Genomic DNA, 23,041 nt, shown 5'->3' on the forward strand with positions numbered 1-23,041 from the left:
AGCTCATTTTACTGTTTTGCTTGTCACATTCCACTTAATGAAATAGCCTTGTGCTCCTGACAGGTTGACTGTAAAACAAATTTCTGTTAGATAAATCATTGATCTCTCATTGATCTATATTTTTAAATTAAAGATTCATTCCCTTGAGGACATAATTGGCCCCAAGACTAAATATAAACTATACTAAACATTCAGTAAATCTTTTTTTTTTTTTTTTGTCGGGATTGAACTCTGGGTTTGGGCGCTGTCTCACAGCTCTTGAGCTCAAGGCAAGTGCTCTACCACTTGAGCCATAGAGCCACTTCCGGTTTTCTGTGGTTTATTGCAGATAAGAGTCTCACGGACTTTTCCTGCCCAGGCTGGCTTTGAATCGCGATCCTCAGATTTCAGTCTCCTGAGTAGCTAGGATTACAGGCATGAGCCACCAGCACCCAGCTCAGTAAATCTTTTTTTTTTTAAACAGAAATTTAAAAAAAAATCTTGCTGGGGATATAGATCAATGACAGAGCACCTACTTAGCATGCACAAGGTCTTGGGTTCAATTCTTAACACAACAAGAAAATAAAAACATTTCCTACTAAGAAACTAATAAAATAATATATTACATATATTTGCTAGTCCTGGGCTTGAACTCAGGGCCTGGGTGCTATCCCTGAACATTTTTGCCCAAAGCTAATGTGCTCTACCACATAATCCACAGCTCCACTTCTGAAATTTTTGGAAGTTTATTGGAGGTAAGAGTTTTATGGACTTTCCTGTGTAGGGCTTGCTTTGAACCATAACCTTCACATCTCAGCCTCTTGAGTAGCCACCTCCCTGGCAGGAATGACTTTTTTTAAGCCAGGAATTGTGAATACTATGCTCAGGATAATTATCAGAAGTGACATGATCTTAAAAATGGAGCTGTAGCCAGGTGCCGGTGGCTCATGCCTTTAATCCTAGCTACTCAGGAGGCTGAGATCTGAGGATCCCAGTTCAAAGCCAGCCCAGGCAGGAAAGTCCATGAGACTCTAATCTCCAATAAACCACTCAGAAAACTGGAAGTGGCACAGTGGCTCAAGTGGTAGAGTGCTAGCCTTGAGCTGAAGAGCTGAGGGACAGCGTTCAGGCCCAGAGTTCAAGCCCCGTGACTGACAAAAAAAAAATGGAGCTATATGAGAAACAGTGAGCAACACAGAGTACTTCACTTTGCAAAAGTGCATTTAACCTATGTGGAATCAGTCTTTTAAGAGACCTTGATTGTGGTCTGACTCTTCTAAACTTTATTTCCAACATGTAACATAAGATAGTGAGCTAAATCACTAGACCCTAAACTTGACTACACATGATAATTTCCTGGTAAGATTAGAAAAATTCCTTATCACTAGAGATTCTGAGTAGATGACACATTTGTGTCATTCCTCCAGTAATCAAGACCTTAAGCAAGCAATACTGCAGTATGTTTACATACTATGAACTCAGTATTAGAACCCTAATTGTTTCTTAATAATTATGCTCTTCAGTTTAGTACTTTTGTGATTTTAAAGATAATATGTAGACAGGTGTCTCTGATTCTTGTAATCTCAGATACTCTGGAGTCAGATCAGAGAACCAAGGTTCAAAGCCAGCTCAGGCAAGAAAGTCCATCAGACTCTTATCTCCCATTAACCACCAAAAAGCTAGAAATAGAACTGTGGCTCAAGTGGAAGAGAAGCTTCCTTGAGCAAAGAACTTTAGGGACAGCACGCAAGGCCCCAAGTTCAAGCCCCAGTAATCACCCCCCCCTCAAAAATAGAAAAAATAGTTGCTAATTACTTGGTTAAGAAGAACGTCACTTGGAATCGGAATCATCATGATGAAAAATTTGAAAACAGCAAAGCTTGATTAAGAGCGACGTCAGCATATCTATGGCTACCATCACCATGCTTGCATTGATTAACCTCTACAGAAAACCTACCACCTGCCTATCACTGTCCATCTCTTGTCAGTGACAACACAACCACAACCTCATAATATTACTCTGAGTTCTACAGGTAAAGGAATGCATGGTGTGAGGAGGTAGGATAACTCAACATTCATGAAACAAGCTTGTCCGGTCTCCAACTTTGACTCTTTACTGTAGTGATCTGATGCCTTCTTCACAGCACGAATGCTAATGAACTTGGGGTGAAGCTTGGGGAGCCTTTGATGATAAGGGAATGGAGTCTGTGCTTGCCATTATTGAAAAAAAAAAGAAGAAGAAGAAGAGCTGCTTGTGGTGTCTGAAGAGGTGTGACATGAAGAAAGTGAAGGTGATATTTTAGGAAGATGAGTGTCATTTTCACCCAAGTATGTGTTTCCTTTTAAGAAGAAAAAAGTGGACTTATAAATGAGAAGCCATTGACTGTGAAGAGTTTCTTTTCATTGGGTTTTATCAAGTGGTTTACCTCTTCTCCACTGGTGTCTCTTAATAAGAATCCTGGAGCAATTTCAAAAGTATAATCAGTTCAGCTGTTTTTCCCTTTCCAATATTCTTTGTAAATTCTTCATACTGATGATAAACTGTCGATCGGTTCATAGCAAGAGCACAAATACTGTGAAATGAAACCTGTTCTTGTTAACTCTAAAACATCATTTTTTTAAGCTGGGCCCTGGTGACTCATGCCTATATTTCTTGCAATTAAGGAGACTGAGATCTGTAGATTGCCAAAGCCAACCAGAGAAGGAAAGTCTGTGACTCTTATCCCCAGGTAATCACCAAAAAGCCAGAAATGGAGCTGTGGCTCAAGTTTTACAGAGCCAGCCTTGAGTGAAGAAGCTGAGGGATGGTGTCCAGGACCTGAGTTCAAGCCTTAGTACCAGTGTTCGCCACGCATACACACAAAGGTCCTTCAGATTTCAAATGAATGTTTAATGATGTTTGCAAACATGTTTGTTTTAGGTGGTACTGAGAGGAAGTTATTTCTGGAGGTTCAAAGTTTACCTTTCTGTGTGTATACTGATTATAATTTGTAGGCTGATTATATTTATCGCTGCTTTATTCATGCTTTTAGTAGAAGAAAGTGGTGTGCCAAGAGATAGGCAAAAGTAACATTTACATCTAAAAATCACAAAGCACTTTAATTTATACCTATTACTCTTCCAGTTCAATAACTGATTTAACCAGAATGGGATGAGCCATGAAGCCATTGTTGTTTATTTCTAATTATGTATTTGCTCTACGGTGTATGGTAGTAGGGTATATGGTAGAAGGATGACAAGTGTAAATCATCTTCTTGTTGTAGTAAAAAATCTGGTTCAACATGGAGCCATATGCCTCCCCCAACTCTTAAGTCATTGCACATCCTTCCTTGATGATCTCTTTGCAAGAATTAGATAAAAATTCCATGCACGTTCATACACTGGTGTCCCTGAAAGAAACTTAGGTGAGTCCTTCATTTGGTGTATGACTCTCACTGATATGTGATTGAATTTTAACCTGTGACTATAGCTCACAAGTTGTGCCTCCTTTTGAATGTCTCCAGAGCAAGCGCATCACTGATGGTTCTCCAAAATTTTCTGTGTGGTCACAGAAGTGCATCCTTGGGAGATAGAATGACAAAATGCATGGACTTCTATTGGAGAAGAACAACAGGCCAATAGAACCCCATGTCTTTTAGTTTCACTACTTTGGTGATGTACCACACAGTCTATGGAGTCCTAAGGTCTTACCAATCACAGCTATGACACTGAAGCTCCATCCAGAAACAGCTGTCCAGAACTAATTTATTTCCTAATGCTGCAGCACTGTTAATTTATAAATTACACTAGTAATTCAAGCTATTATTAATTTCAGATGGTGTAGGGCAAGCCTAATTAAAATATGACACCAATTGCCTCACATATGTACCAAGGACTACCATTTAAAATTAATGGGAATATTAAGTGTGACACTGGTCTCTGAGATTCTTTGCACAGTAATTATACCATTCTAGCGTGGCAAGATCTGACAAATGTAGGTTTGGATTTGTAGCAAATAAACAACAGCAATGTAAAAGGAATCACAAATTCTCATGTAAACCTCTGCCAACTTCTTCTACCCTTTCTTCAACCTAAACTGATACTTTGCTCAGGTAGTGCATAGGAAACCATATTAATGAAGTCTACTGAGATAGAAATTTTTTACAAGTTGTAGCTGTATATCTTGTGGGTTCCTGTTGATGCTCTTCCCCAAATTATAGATACTTTGGTTCTGTTTTCTACTTATTAGAGTATACCTTCTCCTTGTGCATTTAATCTCTTACTTGCTCGTTGTAATAGATAACTGTTTTTCTAATTCTCTGGGGTCAATAGAGGAAAGAGATTTTCTACACTTATATGATATAGGTTCTATATGTTGTAGAGATAGTGAAGAAATGCTCTGGTTGGCTTATTGCTGGATAATACCTACCATAAAAAGGTAGTAATGGAGGCAACAATGCTTTATAAGAAATGTACTCATTATCTTGCCCATGTAATTGTAATTCCTCTGTACGGTATTCTCATAATAAAAAAAAAAGAATTATACAGAAAAAATGTAGTAACAGAGTGACAGGTAGTGACCATTCTCTATAAAATAGGGTTTTATTATTGTTATTCTTGCTATTGCTATTACTATATTATTTTACAAAAGTGATATTAACAAGGTCATGGAACTGATACACAATCACTTATATAGCACATATTTCATTCTTTCTGTTATATTAGTTTCTTATATTCATCATTTTCATACTTTTGGTCAGAAGGAACATGGCATTTTGGTGGTGTTTGGTGACTTGAATGGAATTAGCCTTTGATTCTCTGTCTGGGAGTGTCCATGTGAATGTAGTTTCAGTTCACCCTGACCTCCACCTTCCAGGAAAATTATAGGATGAAGAACTACATGAACAGGTTGCAATAGGTGTGATGTATTGTAAGTATTTTTGTTTACCACTCTCAATAGTCATGTGAGGCATTGGGACTATTAATTACATTATGCCTGGGAAATAGTCTCAGTTTCTAGAGACAGTCTCAGATTAAACTTGTTACCCCAGAACAATTAATGGTACCATTTTTTCCTTAACTGCATCCAAGGTTAAGATCTTATCCTAATTGTCCTTATTTAGCAAGTAAGAGAGGATAATCCCACAGTGTAAGCCATTATTTTCATCCTCATGTTATATTATACTGCTTTGTTATATTATGTTTGCAAGGAAGTTAGGATCCAGTAGCTATGGGAGAGAAATTTGAAACCTGCCTTCCAGGCTTAAATATCTCAATTTTTCCATGACTTGTATCCCATGGCTATACCTCAGGCACAGAATTCAGTCTGTAGAAGGATCTTATGATTGATTATCCATTTCCAATAAATTGAGTCTTGTGATTATTAAATAATGGTAAAGATTTGTAGCCCATCTCTGACTTCTGATGCAGATGATGACGCTTCAGCTGTGTTATTCCACTGTTGGTTTGTCTTTAGGATCTTGCAGCCAAGAGCATTAGCAGATCACAGTTTAGAAAATTGGTTTCTGCCTATCCAATTTTCTGTCTAATCTTAAAGCAAAGCTGCATTTGTTTAGTGTTTCTAATGATATTGAGGTGTGTGTGTGTGTGTGTAGGTCACTTCTGGTGTGGCATTTCCAACTGATTCCTGCTCAGGAATGCAGCCAGTATGTGTGTATATATATATATATATATATATATATATTTACAAGCCAGTGTAAATAGATCTTTGAAACCAGATTTAAGGGACTTACCTCAGATCCCAGACCTGTACTGCTTTGGTAAGATCAAATGCAAATGCAAAAATTGTTAACCACTTATAGAAAACCAGTTAGTCTTCTGAGCATTTTTCTTAGTTCAGTTAGGAGCACAAACAGTACAGCAGGTCCATTGTGACCCCAAGGAGAAGGGGGGATGGGCAAGAGAAATAGGGATGGAGAATCCGTAAAGTTCCTGAGAATGAATTTACAAGGGGCACAGTTCTCTGCAGAGATACACATTGTATACTTTGCTTTCTGAATTTATGCCTTTGATATTCTCTTACAGCTGTTGGCTTTGTGAGTGAAGATGAATACTTGGAAATTCAGGGCATCACCCGGGAGCAGTCAGGGGACTATGAGTGCAGTGCCTCCAATGATGTGGCTGCCCCAGTGGTTCGGAGAGTAAAGGTCACCGTGAACTGTAAGTGGTCTCTCCAGCCCCCACCCTGCATGCTCCTGAGGAGCAAGCTGGTCAGCCGAGGAAGTGCTGACAAAACATAATGTAACATAATGTAACATCATTATTTTGTACTCTGCTTTTCTTTTGTTGTTGTTGTTATTTTTTTGTTCCCTGTCAGTCTTGGGACTTGAATTTAGGGCCTGGGTGCTGTCCCTGAGCTTTTTCTGCCCAAGGTGATGACTCTACAACTTTGAACTACAACTCCACTTCTAATTTTCTGGTGTTACTTGGAGATAAGACTCTCACAGATTTTCCTGTCTGGGCTGGTTTTGAACTGTGAGCCTCTGATCTCAGCCTCCTGAGTAGCTAAGATTACACACGTGAATCACAGGTGTTTAGCCTGTACTCTTCTAATCTAGGAGCAGCAAGTCTAAAGTCAAGTTTTTGATACTTTAAGGTGTTGCAGCATCACATATTTTTAAAGTATTTGAAAGCTGTGTATGTTGGTGCATGCCAACACTTGGAAGGATGAGGCAGAAGGAATCCAAGTTCATGGTCAGCTTGGATTATGTAACAATATGCTAGCCTCAACCAAACAAACGAATAAACAAGTAGTTGAGCACAATTTAATACCAGATGTAACTAGTGCAATACCAAAAATTTAATTAATATAATCAAAGGGTGGGATATCAATAAATGGTCTTCAATATATCACTTATGTAAATACATCATCAAATCCAAAGTTTTTCCATAATTTACTCATACGATGAATTGAGAGACTTATAATTCCAGACCACATATCTCTATAGTGGGACAAAACCATGTGCTAGAGTGTATGAAGGAAGGACTGGAATGTTTATATGTGATATGTTCATCGCATCTCATCCTTTTGAAATTGCAGGTTTTTGATACACATTGTGTATATAGGTAATTTTTACATACATACAGATAGGTAACTTACTGGTACTGCTGGATTACCTCAAATTTTCAGTTTTACTAAGAGATATAGAAGCCCAAATGTTTGGTAGCCTCAGCCATGGTTCCTCATTTTCTTTTCCTAACCATGCAAACTCTAATACTGATCCTACTCAAATTTCCCATCTGTCTCTCACGTTGACTGAGTCCCCCCAAGCACATTCTGAAGGGTTCTTCTGCTGTTCACTTTTCAGGAAGTCTTAGGATAGAACAGGACCTCAGTGTTAGGCCAGCAACCAGAAGCTTATCTTCTTCACAATGTGGGCAAAATAGGAGCTGGCAATGTATTTTATATAGCTAGAAACTCATTGATTCGTTATATTGGTTTCTATTCCAATTTGAACCTAGGTAATATGAAGCACGTTAAGAAGCAAGGAAATAGGTATGACAATGCTACCATATTTTTAATCTACTAAAATGTGTACGCCTATCACAATTGGTAAAGGAATATAAAATGATTTGCCTAAAGGGCTGGAGGTATGGATCAAGTGGTAGAGTACCTGCCTAGCAAGCATGACATCCTAACTTCAAACGCTGTAACTGCCCCCGCCCTCAACAAATAAACTTTAAATGGAGCCAGGGCCGGTGGATCACACCTGTCATCCTAGCTACTCAGGAGGCTGAGATTTGAGGATCGAGGTTCAAAGCCAGCCCAGGGTAGGTAAGTCCGTGAGATTCTTATCTCCAATAAACCACTCAGAAAACCAGAAGTGATGCAGCAGCTGAAGTGGTAGAGTGCTAGCTTTCACAGAAGAGCTGAGGACAGTGCCTAGCCCAGAGTTCAAGCCCCACGACTGACCAATATATATATATATATATATATATATATATATATATATATATAATGAAAGGAGTGACTTTGATTAAAATGTATTGTACACATAAGTGGGCATGTTAAAATTGTAACCTCCTTATGCAACCATATGAAAAAAATAAAATTTAATAATAATATAGAGAAAAAGGAAGCAAAGAAAATCATACTAAAGGGGCTGGGAAGTTGGCTCAGTGGTAGAGTGCTTGCCTTGCATGCCTGAGGTCCTGGGTTCCATTCCTCAGCACCACATACCCCATAAGCAAAAAGAAAAAAAGCTGGAAGTGGTGCTGTGGCTCAAGTGGTAGAGCGCTAGCCTTGAGCTGAAGAGCTGAGAGACAGAGCCCAGGTCCAGAGTTCAGGTCCCACGACTGGACCCCCCCAAAAAAAAAGAAAGAAAGAAAAAGAAAATTATACTAAAGAAAGAGAGCAAGAGCTCAGGAAAATCAGCTCATGAAATATATACCACCAGGATGTTGAGGTCACATCCAGAATTTGGCCTTGACTGCTGAAGCAAAGAGAGTAAATATCATTTGTTTTGAGATTTATGTTGTCCATAAAATAAAACCAAATTTAATTTTTAAGAAATATTGCTGCTCCTGGTGCTGAAATAGAAAATTATCTTTGGGGTCTCCACAAATGGAGCTTTTTGAGATACACAGTTAAGACATTGTGGTAGGAATCCCTGAAATCAGCCAAACAGTAAGGTTATTGTGGTTTTTTTTTTTTTTTTTTTATCATGGGGCTTGAACTCAGGGTCTAACACTCTACCACTTTAAGCCACAGCTCTACTTCTGGTTTTCTGGTAGTTAATTGGAGATGAGTTTCACAGACTTTCTTTTCCAAGCTGGCTCTGAACCTCAATCCTCAGGTCTTAGCCTACTGAGTAGCTAGGGTTACAAAAGTGAGCCTATTGTGGCTATTTTTACATACCTCCCAATTCACACTGTTGGAATGCCAACAGTGCTTTGGTGAAGACCTTACAAGAAACCACACCATGTAGGCTGTGAGGTATATTAAATAGATAGGTTTTATTAGGTAGCCAATGAAGAGCACACCATGCCCTTCAAGCAGGAAAAGAAGTTTATTTATCAAACTGCTGCCCCCACCATACATGGTAAAGAAGCATGGCTGAAAAGGAAGGAGGCGACCCACCCCTGGGCCAGGACTTATCTAGGCCAGAGACAGGAAGAGGTGTGGCCTGTGGGGGAAAGGTGTGGCCACACTAGATCCATACAGGACCTCAGTGTCTGGGACCCTTCTAAGGTCAGATGGGAGGCATGTGACCAGAGGTGGCCCAGGATGTGACCTAGCAGGAGGGGAAGGTGACTGCTTCCAGGTCTGCCAGTTACCTTGGTAACAGATCCTGAGCAAAAACTTAGCCAAGAGTGTCCCTGTGCAGACCTTACATAGGCCAATTTTGGTTTTGCTTGATGGAAGGGTATATTTAGAATACTTAAAAGAATGATTGGTCTGTATATTCTTTAGGCATTTCCAATGAATAAAATTTCTATAACTGAGATTTTGGTCATATGTTGGCATAAACCTCATGTGCAAAAACTCCACAAGGCTGATTAAAAGATTCTGACTGTTAGGCCATGGGATGTAGGCTAGATAGAATGGCATCCACTTATGCAAGTTAAAAAAAAAATAAACAGAGCCAGGGACTAATGGACCATGTCATCCTAGATAGTCAGGACTTTGAGATCTGAGGATCCTGGTTTGATGTCAACCCAGGCAGAAAAGTCTGTGAGACTGTTACCAATTTACCAGCAAAAATCCAGAAGTGAAAGTGTGGCTAAAGTATTAGAGTACCATGACACCTGGAGCAGAAATAGCAAGTGTGTAAAGTCCTGAGTTCAAGCCCTAGTATTGGCACACCCATACCCAGAGAGAGAAGAGAGAGAGAGAAACAAAAAACCTGACATAGAAAATAAACCTGAATCATTGGTCATTACACCTCAGTATAGAAAGTAGAAGCTTTTCTTTAGAGTAACACTGAAAATGTTTTTACTCTCTAGCACAATTAGTATAGCCATTTGACAGTGCAAGTAAACAGAAGCAGAGAGAAAGAAACAGAATCCATGAACAAGAAGACTTTTATTTTAAGACCCATATGTATCAGCCTCAGACCATCTTCTCTCTGCAGATCCACCCTACATTTCAGAAGCTAAGGGCACGGGTGTCCCTGTGGGACAGAAGGGGACACTGCAGTGTGAGGCCTCGGCTGTTCCCTCAGCAGAATTTCAGTGGTTCAAGGATGACAAAAGGTAAAGTCCTTTCTTCTCCATTGCTCTCTATACTCTACTCCAAAAGCAGAAATGTTTTCCAGGGTCCTGGTTGCAGACCACAGTATTGAAAATGGACTCCTGTCAAGTCCTCTTCTGAAGTTCAGACTGTAGGAGAAAATTATATGTAAACATATCCTTTAACAATAAACTTCCATCTAGATTTCTATTCTCAGTATATCTATTAGATAGATACATAGATACATAGATAGATACATAGATAATTTTTATACTCTCATTAATTATATTAGGGGTTTAAATTCAACATGTTAGTTTATGAGTACAATGCACTTGATCAATGTCACAACTAGTATTGTTCTCTCCCATATCTACTATCTTTACCCATCCTCTTAAGTTGCCTGATTCCATCTTCACATATGTTCATTGAATATTGTGACTGTATTCTCTTCCCCGGATATATGTGTGTGTGTGTGTGTGTGTGTGTGTGTGTGTGTGTGTGTGTATCACTCACACCTATCCATTATAGGGCATCTGGGCTATTTGTATCACTTGGCTATAGTGAATAGTGCATCAATGAACATGGGTGTCCAAGTGTCTCCATTGTGTCAAAGCTCAGCTCGATTTTTAATGTTGCTATGCAGAATCATCATTCATCAACATACAAGCTTGATCAGGAACACATTTTCCAGGAAGTCTAAACTCAAAATCAAGGCCAAAAGCAGCATTGTAAGATCTGTGAAGTTCGTTTTTTGTTGGGGTTGTTGTTGTTGTTCTCAGCCCACAATAAAAATGTGTTCTGGCTGTAGTTTTTTTTTTTTTTTAACACATTCCTAAGTGTAAGGAGTAGCTCCTATGTTAGCTGCTCCTAGCAGGTTCTCCCACTCTATTCCAAACACTATCAGTAGCTTTGTATGAGTCTCTGTGACCCCGCTGAGCCCTCTCTTTGTGCCCAGGTTGTTCTTTCTCTGTAGGAAAAAAAAAAGTCAGGACTGTCCCTTTCCTTTTCATTGTTGCAGCCATCATGGGGACATTTGTTGTGAGTCACTGAAGATGATCATTTGAAGGAGTTATCAAGTGGCATGTCAGCATAAGGGTCAGTGGCTCTGTACAGCCAGGCAACAAGGCAATTACTGTTATCAAAGAGCTATTTTAAGGTGGATGAACAACAAATAAATGTGCAAGCGCTGTCTGTGTTCAGAATATTTTCATAAAAATGGCAGTGGTGTTGCTGGAGATACAAAGTGGAGAAGGAAGGAGAGTTTGAGACTGGGAAACGGAGGAGAGAATAAGACATAAAAAGTAATCTGACATGACCACTAAGGAAATTCCAGCCTGTTATGAGCAAATTGTTACCCATTCTACATGGACTGGCTTCAGTGCATTTTCCTTTTCTTCTGCTAACTGGTCACTTAAACATCAAAAGCAATTACAGGTTTGGAGTCAATGGTTAAATTTTGTTTAGAACTAAGTCACTTAGCCCTAAGATCTACTGTGTTCTCATAACCCTTTCCAGTGAAAAGAATTGTGCTAGTACAAGGGCTCCACTGTAGGGCCTTGAGTTTTCACTAAGATTTGCTTTTGCTCTTGACTAACCAACACTACTTGAGTTTTTCTGATTAATTGGAGGTAAGAGTCTTGATTCTTGCTTGGGCTGGCTTTGAAATATGATCCTCAAATGGCTAAGCTTATAGATATGAGTCACTGGCACCCGGCAGAATTTTAATTTCTAAGGACACATCTTCAGTCTCTAGCAAAGAGTGGTATATCCATCTTACCCATTGTATGGATGGAAGAGCAGAGGCAGCAAAGGAGAAAAGCAAAGGAGAAATAGAGCTGGCTTTTGTCCTTTCAACAACACAGAAATTTCTCTATTTATTATCTTCCACCACTTTTCTTTTATACTAGACAGGGACAGAGACTTAAAGTTTCAGCAACAGAAAAATAATAATTATGGAGCTGCAGGGATCTAGATCTAAAGGAAAATTAACCATTTGCATTCCTATTATCCTGATATATTTTATGGCAGATGTAGGGAATAGAAACAAACATAGGCCAAAAGCAAGAAATACTCATTAACTCATTCATGTAACTGCAACCCCTCTGTACAGCATCTTTATAATAAAATAATTTTTAATAAAAAACTGAAACAGTAAACAAAAAAAAAACATGTGGAGGAAAGTTGAGAAAAAATGCTCCTTCTTTTTTTTATTTTTTTGGTCCGGTCCTGGGGCCTGAACTCTGGGCCTGGGCGCTGTTCCTCAGCTCTTCAGTTCAAGGCTAGCACTCTACCACTTGAGCCACAGCGCCACTTCTGGCTTTTTTCTTTTTGCTTATGTGGGGCTGAGGAATCGAACCCTGGGCCTCAAGCATGCAAGGCAAGCGCTCTACCACTGAGCCACCTTCCCAGCCCCAAAAATGCTCATTCTTGAAATAAAGGGAGAAATGTCCTCTTGGCACAGAAGCCATGGCCTTAGGAAGGGCTGTAATATTTACCCACATTTCCCCAGGAGGGCAGAGGGGTTGATACCCTGGCATTGGGTCTGAGCCTGAATCACTTCATTTCCTCCTCTTTGATTTTTCTGTGATTGCTTCTCCCTTTCCATTGATGTTCATGTGTACTCACCAACACTGGGAGCTTGAACTCAGGGCCTGGGCAATGTCCCTTAGTGTTTTCATTCAAGGCTGGTGCCACAATTTAACCCCAGCTCCACTTCTGGCATTGTATGTATGGTGTGTATGGGGAGGTAATTAATTTTAGATGAAAGTGTCATGGGCTTTCCTGCTCAGGCTGGCTTCAAACCTCAATCCTCAGACCTCAGTTTTCTGAGTAGATAGTCTTACAAGCATGAGCCACTGGTGCCTGGCTCCCTTTCCATTGATATCACTCCACTTGCCATTGGCTACTCATATTGGTCCCATTCCTTTGCTCTCCATTGAATGGGATGTTCTCTCCTCCCATCTTGACAAGGACATCTCTGCCCCTCTATGGTCCTGGTCACAGCCAGTTGTATATCTACCACATGGGTTTACCTGCCAAGCTCTACTAGATAGTTCCCAGGGGATATAACACATCTGTGCCTGCCTGGGAATGACAGCTCTCACACCTCTCCTGCTTGTACTGAAATGAGCAGAATTCCAGGAACAGTCTTGGTGGTAGGGTCAAGAGGTCCCTTCAAAGGGTAGATAGATAGATTTGACTTTATACTAGTGCCACTCTGCTGTCTGTTCTGTATACATTATCAGTCAAGGAGAGAGGAAGTGAAATTCTGTGTAGAGTAAGGGACACCCACCCAACAGGGACAGTAGCCACTGAAAAGTCTACAGCTTCATTAAGAAAGTGAAGCTTGGTGGCCATACAGGATGGAGGATGTGTGAATGTGTGAGAAGGGGACCATGCATCATCCCAGGAGCTGTGAAGTGTTGCAAAGTGCTGCTGGTCACCCTACACTATGTTTAGCTACAGATGTTTCAGAGCTGTCAGGCACGAACCTGCTTCAAGTAAGAGTTCTCAAAAATCTAATTCACAGCTTCATTCTGATGTGAAGGCTTCCTGCCCACCCCAGGAACACTGTCCAAAGGATAAATCAAATAGAATCCCATAACTAGATCCCAGGGGCCTCTTGATGCTGACATGGTGACCTTGCCCTGTACAGCATCCCCTAGAGTATCAATAATCACTGATCCACTGAAGGGGCTTCCACAATGGAAATACTACAATGATGATGGTGGATACATGCCAGTTCACTGCCCTGAGCTTTAGAGAGAAGAAAATCTGCATCATGAAAAACACATCAAGTCTGCTGATTTCCTTGGAGACAAATGTTAGATGGAAACTCAAATCAGAACCTGCCTCTCTCTTCTATCCAAGGAGTGACTCTCAGTTTGAAAAGTGGATAATGTATTTCTATAATCTCTTGAATATAGGCATCCCAACAATGATGAAATATCTGCCCTCTCTGCATACTATGACCCAGGACAAATAGTGAGGTTGCTGCTTTACAAGTACTGCAGACATCCTGTCCCTTGTCCAGACACATGTACAAATCACACTTCCATACAATGTCATACTAGAGTACGTAAACTTAGAGATCATGTTCATTGTCTTTAACATATAACCATGACAGGACACAGGTGGCTCATCTCTCTAATCCTAGAAAGTCAGGAGGTTGAGATCTGAGGATTGAAGTTCAGAGCCAGCCTGAGCAGAAAAGTCCATCAGCTTCTTAGCTCCAATTAATCACCAGAAGAACAGAAGTGGGAGGTTTGGCTCAAATGGTGGAGCACTGGCCATGAGTAAAACAGCTAAGTGACAGCACTCAGCCCTGAGTGCAAACTCTACTGTTCCCCCACACACACAAAAAAAAATCAAATTCCAGATCTGCCATACACACACACACACACACACACACACACACACACACACACACACACACACATCAGCTCCCTCTCTTTGAAGATTAAAATTTTTCACTCAGTGATGATTGTCATCCTTCTCATCATCATCATCTTCATCATGATCATCATTATCATCATCATATCACCATCTTCATTATCACTATCAGGAGCATCATAAATCAACACTTTTGAGCATCTACTGCATGGATGGTATTATTTGAAATGTCACACAACTGGAATGTAATATTTGTTGTGATATGACTGACAGCTTTACAAAGCAGGGATAAAATGATGCACCTCCCTTCTGAGAATATAAATGTCAGTTTAGGAAGGTAAGGTATCTTTGACAGGACTGCCTCTAGATACAGAGAGAGAGAGAGACAGAGAGGGGGGGAGACAGAGGGGGAGAGAGTGAGGGAGAGAGAGAGGGAGAGAGAGAGGGAGGAAGGGAGGGAGACAAAGAGGGAGAGAGAGAGGGAGGGAGGCAGTGCCATGTCATCCAGTACAAATATATGGTAGCATTGAGTGAACCAGATGAGATCTGACGGATTAGCAATAAGATAATTAGTCCCACTCTCTGTGTCTTTTCAATGAAGGAAATTGACCATCTCCTTTTTTCTCTTTTTGTTTTGTTTCTTATTTGTCTCAGACTGATTGAAGGAAAGAAAGGCGTCAAAGTGGAAAACAGACCTTTCCTCTCAAAACTCATCTTTTTCAATGTCTCTGAACATGACTACGGGAACTACACTTGTGTGGCTTCCAACAAGTTGGGCCACACCAATGCCAGCATCACGCTATTTGGTGAGAATATGAGTAAGCTCGGCTCTGAGAGACTGTGTCACAAAGAAGGGTGGCCAAAAGGGAGGGGCCTAGAGGAGAGGCTGGAAGGAGGAGTTATTATAAGTGAGTGAAGTAGTCAAGGAGAGAGAAAAAGAGAAAGATATACACGGAGACAGAAAGAAAGAGAAAATTCATGACGGTGTGAAAGCAGATATTAGGACTGGAAAAAGAAAAGTAAATATTCATTTCATTCTATAATTTAAAAAGTATCCTGACACAAGACAAGACAACTTTAGGATGATAAAAATTGACCTTTCCTCCCCCTCATTGGTGATGTCTCCTAAACTGATTTGGTAATTATAATTGAATGAAATATCAAACAGCACCAACTATTCAATACTTTGTTTTCTGGCTTTGTGTAGCTTGTTCCTTTTCTGAAACTTCTTCCAGCCTTTGGGATATAAGAGAAATAGAATTGTATTCATAAAAGTAGCATCTTAGAAGTGGGGGAATCTTTCAAAATATTCATTTCAGTGGGAAAAATAAACATAGTTTAGAAAACAAGCATTTTCCCAGTTTCCCATTTGTGTCAATGAATGTTATCTGGCTAGTTAAGACATCTGTCCATCCACACCACCATCTTGAAAGATGCCACATAGTCATTCATGGATTGCTTTCTTAAAAAAAATTATTGAAGAACTAGTTATACATAAGGAATATTGTCTTCCTTTCTTTCATATATGGCAAATACACTGGGGCCAGAAGCAAGCAACAAACTAGACCCCAGTGTGTGAGCCTCTCTGTCTTCAGTCAGGCAAGACTCCTTGAGTCTGGCAGCGACTTTAATCCTTAATGGACACAGATTCTCCCCACAGGCCACATGATCAATTTCTGGTTGCCTTTTGAGCAAATCCCTGCTTAGCACACCACACTCAGTGAGTTTGGAATTTTTCAGATCAGTTCACCCAATGGTAAGAAATGCTCTTAAAGGTGATGGGGAAGGAAAAGAAAGGAATTTAGCAGACAACAGATATGAACATAAATTCTTGTGATTGTAAGAGAATGCCCAGATAATCCTATAGCCTCAAGGGCTCTCTCTCCCCCTCCCCTGCCAAATACCCTTAGGTATCAGTTTATACTCCATCATTTCATCTCTCCTTCCAAACCATATCCACTTGGCCTACAATTCAGTGCAGGAGATAAAGCTCAGCTTTATCTGAAAGGGCTGGGAAGGAGAAGCTGCCCTTGACCTTAGAGTCCACAGCGCAAAACAAGCAGGGCTATGATTAGAGTGATTGATTCTCTGGCATTTCCCACACAGGAATAGTTACAAGTACTCCTCTCATTTGTCAGGCCACTTTGGGTTTTGGCAGGTGTCTGTCTACAAGCACAGAAGGCCAGATTTAGACAGGAATGGGCCCATCCTCCCTTACCTTGCAAATCTGAGGTGCTCCGAGACTTTCCCTTCAGCCTCAAACCATGTCCAATCTATGGCTACAGTGGGGGCCCCAGTTTTGTAAACTCTTCCTCCTGCTTTGATCTCTCTTCTTGGAGTTGGATGCATGAAATGGTTTTCCCATCAAGTTTATCACTACGGTCTAATTCCCTGGCCTCTTCTCCTTAAGTCATCTCAAAATGAGAATAGGGAGAAGCAGCCGACATTTTAAGAGTGAAATAGCTGGCATTTATGACAAAAAAAGCAGTGAAGCATGTGTCATAATATGCTCTTTTCAGCAGAACCATATGTGGCAATTACAACTGATTCCCCCTCTGTGCACCCGCTTTTATTGGTCAGAAAGCATTCACCCTGTGCATCCTTTGGGACATGCGTGCTTTCTGGAGTCCAAGGCTCTCTAAAAAGTGCATTGTAAAGTTTAGTACCTTTACAGGGGAGATTAGCAGGAACAGGTTAATGACAACATGGATGTCCTTTGGTATTGGAAGTCTCGGAGCTATAACATGTTCATCTCTAAGGAGATTCACGCTTGCAACATTTTCAAATGTTGTCAACTGGAAACCGGTTCCATTTTGTAGCCTCTGTTGTTAGAAGCCCATTACAAAAGTGCACTTGGATCCCTCCATGGAACTATTGGAACCCTATTAATGTTTTAAGTCCAGCATTTCCAACCCTTTAGCTAGAACTAAGTCTAGTTCTAGACATTATTGTCCTTCCTAAGCTTATTATTGAATATCACCATCCACCTTGAGGTCTTTTGCCAAATTTACTTGGGAAATTTCATGTCATTTTTCACTAAAAGTCATCAGACAGTCTTGGGCAGGATTAACTTTATGTGAATATACATTAATAGACATTCATGATGAAGTTCAGTCTCTGGTAACATTACAGAAAGATAGTTAAATCATTATTGTTTTGTCAACTACTTATACATGTACTTCATTGTCTTCCCATGAGGCAGTGAAAAATGAAAAATTCAGTGTAGAAAGTTCCCATGGTCAGTGGCTTCGTAGGATGGTCCTTCTAATCATAAACCAATAGGATTCTGGGATCACAGAGTTTTCCATGAACTTGAGACTTCATCTGTCATAGCCCTGAGACATGGTGGATCCAGGTGTATCTCGCTCCTCTGATCATGAAATCATGTGAATCACAATCAATGATCACCATTGCCATGAAATCAGACATTCCTAAACTTAGTCTCCTGAAGTATAACAAGGCACATGAGGAGTTGAGGGCTAAATCTCACCTGGAAAGGGGCTTTGTTCCTTTGATATCACAACAGTGCCTCAGTTCAGCACAAGTTCAACTAAGAGTGAATCCATCCACAATGGAAAACATACAGATTACTGGTTTGCTCCCTCCCTTCCCAGCCATCTCGTCTAAGTGCGTAACACAAGTCATTTCCCTATTCCTCTCACTTCACTTTGTCCTGCCATGTTGGGTTTTTATGTCTTCCTTTTTTTTATCCCTGCCTCCAGAAATACTTGTAAACGGCAGTATACAAACTATATATGACAAATATATAGCAACTGTATATAATATATGTGTTTGTTCTCATTTTTCTCTCCTGTATGTCCCTCACCTGATTTAGAACTAAATGAGCCCACAAGCTCAACTTTGTTGCAAGGTCAGTATCCCCGCTTGCTTTTATGTTTTCTCTCCCCTCCCCTGGATCCCACAACTCCGTAATGTTCCCCTTCCCTTTCCCTGATGTGCATTATAGATTCAACTTTTGACTCAACTTAGGTTTCTGATCCCTTATTGTGAGACATGTTTATAGAGCTAAAATAATGACACTAGGAAAATAACAACACAAATGACTGAAGAGACATTACAGACTAGAGTTAAGACACATTCTACGGTATAAAAGAACTTTTAGAAGTGAGTAAGCCAATTCTTACCGCTTAGTACTTTATTGTAAAAAAACAAAAAAAGGAATATTTGAAACACAGTAATAGATTTTTCAATATCTGTTTGCTTGTTTGGGTGTTGTTAGACAGTCTCAGGCCAAATTAGAGCATGACATTTTCCTATCTCAGCCTCCTGAGTGCTGTGATTACAGTCATGTAAACCTATACCCAGATCAGGTAGCAGTTTGAAACAGGCTGAGAATTAGCTGAGGTGTGCTCATCTGATGAAAGAGTGCCATCCCACATCAAAGCTATTAGCAAACTTAAGAATGAACATAAACGAACATAGAACTGTTAGCCTGAGACAGGATAACAAGGCTGCACCTGCTGAGACAGAGCTAGGCCTACCTTACTGCCCTTTGTGTGAACTAATAACTAGGGTAGAAGGATGTCTCTGCCAACTTTCCATTCTGATCTCCTGGATATGCCCAACCCTTTACCCTTCTACGTATAAAAAAAAAGGGTCAGAGCAGAAGTTGTAGACACCTGGAAAGTTCTAGAGTTGGATGCATGCAGTCTGTAGGATAGTGACTGGACTTGTCCATACGACTGGGATTTCTTTAGAGGAGATAGACTAAGTACCTGAACACATTTACCTTGTTCATCTATTTTTGTTTCCTTCTTACCTATGTTATATTACAGAAGAGCAGGGAGCCACCTGTTTTCCCAGGGAGTACTTCCAAATTATGCTCATCTTTATCTTGGAAATACAAGGAAGATTCATGTGAATATGTGGCTTCCTTTACACTGACAGAGAACCTTCGGCTTACAGAGAAGTTCAAAGCTATTTTCTCCCCAATATTGGGATGGAGTAGAAGGATTTCGATAAGAGCATTTTGTTCATCCTCAGCATTTTTTTTGCCACCCTTGAAGTATTTCTCTGCTTCTCTTTTGCAAACACTACAGATTGCATGTCACCTTCCCATATTAATATTTGGAAGCACTGGACATACGCAATGATAAATAAGGACTCAGGGCTGTGTCGCCATCTCTTAAGAACTTTCCACACTGACAAGTGTGTGTATTGCCCATGCAGTCAGCTTTATAGCTCCCAAACTGCTTATTTCCCATCCAATGGTCCTTTGTCTTTTTTCCTCTATGCATTAAGTCAGGTTTGATGTTATCAGTAAGCTAGGAAAGGTTAGCTGATTAATGCCTGTGAGCTTCACAGTGACCATCAAACCAATTTATTAAAGAATGGAGAGCTAAAGTAGAATCTTGGTATCAGAGAGAAGCAACTATGGCTGAAAAGATGATCAGTTCCTTCTACAGAGGATTAAAAATAGTTAATTAGGCCAGTCATCAAGTCATCCAGAGTTAGCATTTCTATAGCAAGCATGTTTGCCAAACCATGCAAAGAAATATCCCCCTCTTTTTCTAGGAGAATAGAATAGTCATCCTGACTCGGTTCTCCTCTGCCTAGTAGAATTAAATAGCAGTCCCAGCTGACTGGATTGGATTCAGCTAGGAGGAGTGTTGTTTTTGCTTAAAAATAATGATCACTTCTTGATTCAGCAAAGACTTAACTGAGTTGAGACTTTGGATGCTGCATATGGGATTCTTTTACCCTTTTGTTTTCATTGCTTTTTATAATTTTCCCTTCCTATCCTTTCTTCCTCCCATTCACCTTCCTTTTTACTTTCTTTCCTTTCTTCCTCTTATCTTCTTTCCATCTGTCCTTCCTCCTTCCTGCCCTTTTCCCTTCATTTCTTCCTTTTTTCCTTCCTTCCTCTCTCCTTCCCTTCCCTTATTTTTCCTTCCATACATCTATCCTTCCTCCCTCCCTTCTTCCCTTCCTTCCTTCCTTCCTACTCTCCTTCCATACAAACATACATCCTTCCTCCTTCCCTTCCTTCCTCCTGCTTTCCCCCGCTTTTGTCTCTCCTCTTACTTTCTTTCTCCCTTCCCCCTTTCTTTTTATGATCCTCTCCTTAATTTTTTCTTTCTCCTGACCATCTTTTCTCTACTCTGTCTGGCTTATTGTTAATCTATCACTAAGAGATCAGTTAAATTTCAGTCAAAGTCCTTCCTACTGAAGGAAAAATAGTCAAATGTTTAGAATTTTCTTTTCTTGTCAACCAAGATGTCACTCAAAGATTTGAGCTTCTGGCTACTACTGGTTTTGGGTGCTCACATAATGTTTATTCTTCTGGAGGCTCTACCCAATGACAGCATGTCATCATGATGGAGAGGATGATGTCAGCATGCGCACATCTCTTTTCAATGCCAGAGCAAAGGGAAAGGATTGGTATGCAGCATGAAGGTTTAGAATGCATGGGAGGAACATCTTGCCTTCATTTGTCTGTCTTGTGTGATAAGTGAAGGCAATAAAACTCTCTGTTACTTGGAAGAGCTGAAACACTGCTACCTGGAAAAGCCTAAGGATAAGCTTTAGCTAAAGTCATGAAAAAAGTGTCAAGTTGTTCTTTTCCTTTGTGGATGCTTTCAAGTAGCTTGTTTTGGAGACTGGGGAAAAGCTAGATAGGAACAATCAAGGTCCAGCTGTTTTCAGATTTTTGCGATATAAAAATTTCTTCTGGTACCTAGAAGCAGGAACTTGTGCCATTAACTTTTGCCTTTTTCTGAGAGTCTGAAGTACAAATGGAACCCTGCTGCTGTCCTTATGAATGAACACTCTCATTGTTATAGGATCTTTCCCCCAATAGCTTTACTTTCACTTGCTTGTGGTTTGGGGACAAACGTTCTGAGAATGCCTCATTGCTTCAAGTCTCTCTCAAGATGCCCTTTCACTTTCCAGTTGCCTGATATGTGGGCAGAGGAACACTCATGAATCAGCTCCTCCTTAACTTCTTGGCTGGTTCTGAGGATTCAGTTAACATCCTAAGGGACTATCCTTGCCCACTATAACATCACAACTGGCTTTTTTCTACCATTCTGGCTTTACATAATATCTTCCTTCAATGGCAAAACATCTGACCATTGATCACCTCTTATTATCTTTACATCCTTACAATGGTCTCTCCACATTGCTTATGTCCACTCAAATGAAGAGGATATCATATTGTGAATGGCTTTAAAGAACAGATGTAGAGTTTGAATGTACAGGAATGTATGTATTCATTAGATTCTAGGTATACAGCAGAGTTGCATTTAGGATGCATTTTTATCTAAATTACCTTTCTGTAGGTGAAGAACTTACACACAGATCCCCATGATTCCACTTCAGTACAAAAAAAAAAGCTTTAATGTCATTTCTCTAGTGAGCAACTGCAGAGGCCTTTGGCAAAATAGTAAAGTGCAAGGTAGATATCATCACAAACTCAAGTCAGACAAAACTCAGGCCAAACAAGATATTTGCTATCTACAGAAAAGATGGAGTATCTGTGTTTTCCCCTCTAGCTCTTAAACCTATTGAAGTGGGCCTTTTTCACAAGGAAAGACTAACGTCTGGGCATTTGTATTGGATATGCTAGTAGGAAAAGGAAAAGGCAGAGAAAAACTCATCAGTGTTTCTTAAATGGTAAGTCAAACTTACCATTTCAACCTGGCATGTACTGGCATTCAAATGCTTGTGGTATAAATCCAGTTGTGGTAGCCAACTTAATACTTGGAGTATTCAGACTTCAATGAATTCAAGGATAATCTGGTGACCACAGAAAGAAAGCTTTCTCTAAAAATGGGCATTTTCTTGATACCTTGTGCTCCGAAGGTCTAGGCCAACTTCTGTTAATGCTATGTAGATATTTTAGCTTGGATTCAGTCTGTGGTCAACTCTATTATTCACACCCTAGCTTGGCCTCCAATTTATTGTAGCTGCCCTGGATATTCACTATGAGTTCTACGCTTTGGTCAGGACAACCAGAGGCAGGCATGAGAGGCCTGGGGGAACTCTTAGGCCAGGAGCTCATTCATTTCCTAAAATCATCTGACTGCAAAGCAAGTAATCTTGACTGCTTTCTACTTTAACAGTGGCTTGTTTTTAATTTCTTTTAGAAGTGAAAACTACAGCCATGACCCCTTGGAAAGGTTGGTATATTTATTTTTTCAGGTAGCTGCTGCCATGGTTGGGTTGGGGTGGGGTGAGTAAAAGCCTTCATCTTCTTCCAAGAAGACTTCCTTTCCTAAACTGTTTTTAGGAAGCAACCCAGAGGGACCTTTCTCTTCCCCACCTCTCTGCCTGACCTTGAACATCTCAAGGATTATTTAGATTAACCCATCTTCTGAGGACATCACTTCCTCCCTGGATAGCTTCTACTTGTGCAATGTCTAACTCATCTTTGCTAATGGCACTAATGAGCACCTGCCAGTGCCTATAATAGCTTGGGCTCTGGGCTTCTCCTCACCAGGCCTGTCTCTCTTCTTACATACAGATACTCTAATGCAA

At 40.3% G+C, this 23,041-nt stretch overlaps 1 protein-coding gene across 4 annotated transcripts in view; it reads left to right on the forward strand.

Annotated features, from left to right (window-relative positions):
• The window catches only part of Ntm (neurotrimin), a 1,030,143-nt gene that overhangs the window by 1,002,503 nt on the left and 4,599 nt on the right, over positions 1-23,041 (forward strand). For 2 of the 4 annotated variants that reach the window (XM_013009574.1, XM_013009572.1), the window contains 4 exons: positions 6,004-6,138; positions 10,053-10,173; positions 15,197-15,348; positions 22,651-22,683. In XM_013009574.1, the coding sequence (XP_012865028.1) occupies positions 6,004-6,138; positions 10,053-10,173; positions 15,197-15,348; positions 22,651-22,683 (441 nt within the window). The remainder of the gene's footprint in view (positions 1-6,003; positions 6,139-10,052; positions 10,174-15,196; positions 15,349-22,650; positions 22,684-23,041) is intronic. The other 2 variants (XM_013009576.1, XM_013009575.1) reach the window with 1 other exon arrangement.

The sequence above is a fragment of the Dipodomys ordii genome, unplaced genomic scaffold (genome assembly GCF_000151885.1).
Source record: "Dipodomys ordii isolate 6190 unplaced genomic scaffold, Dord_2.0 Scaffold10, whole genome shotgun sequence".
Taxonomy (NCBI): Eukaryota; Metazoa; Chordata; class Mammalia; order Rodentia; family Heteromyidae; genus Dipodomys; species Dipodomys ordii.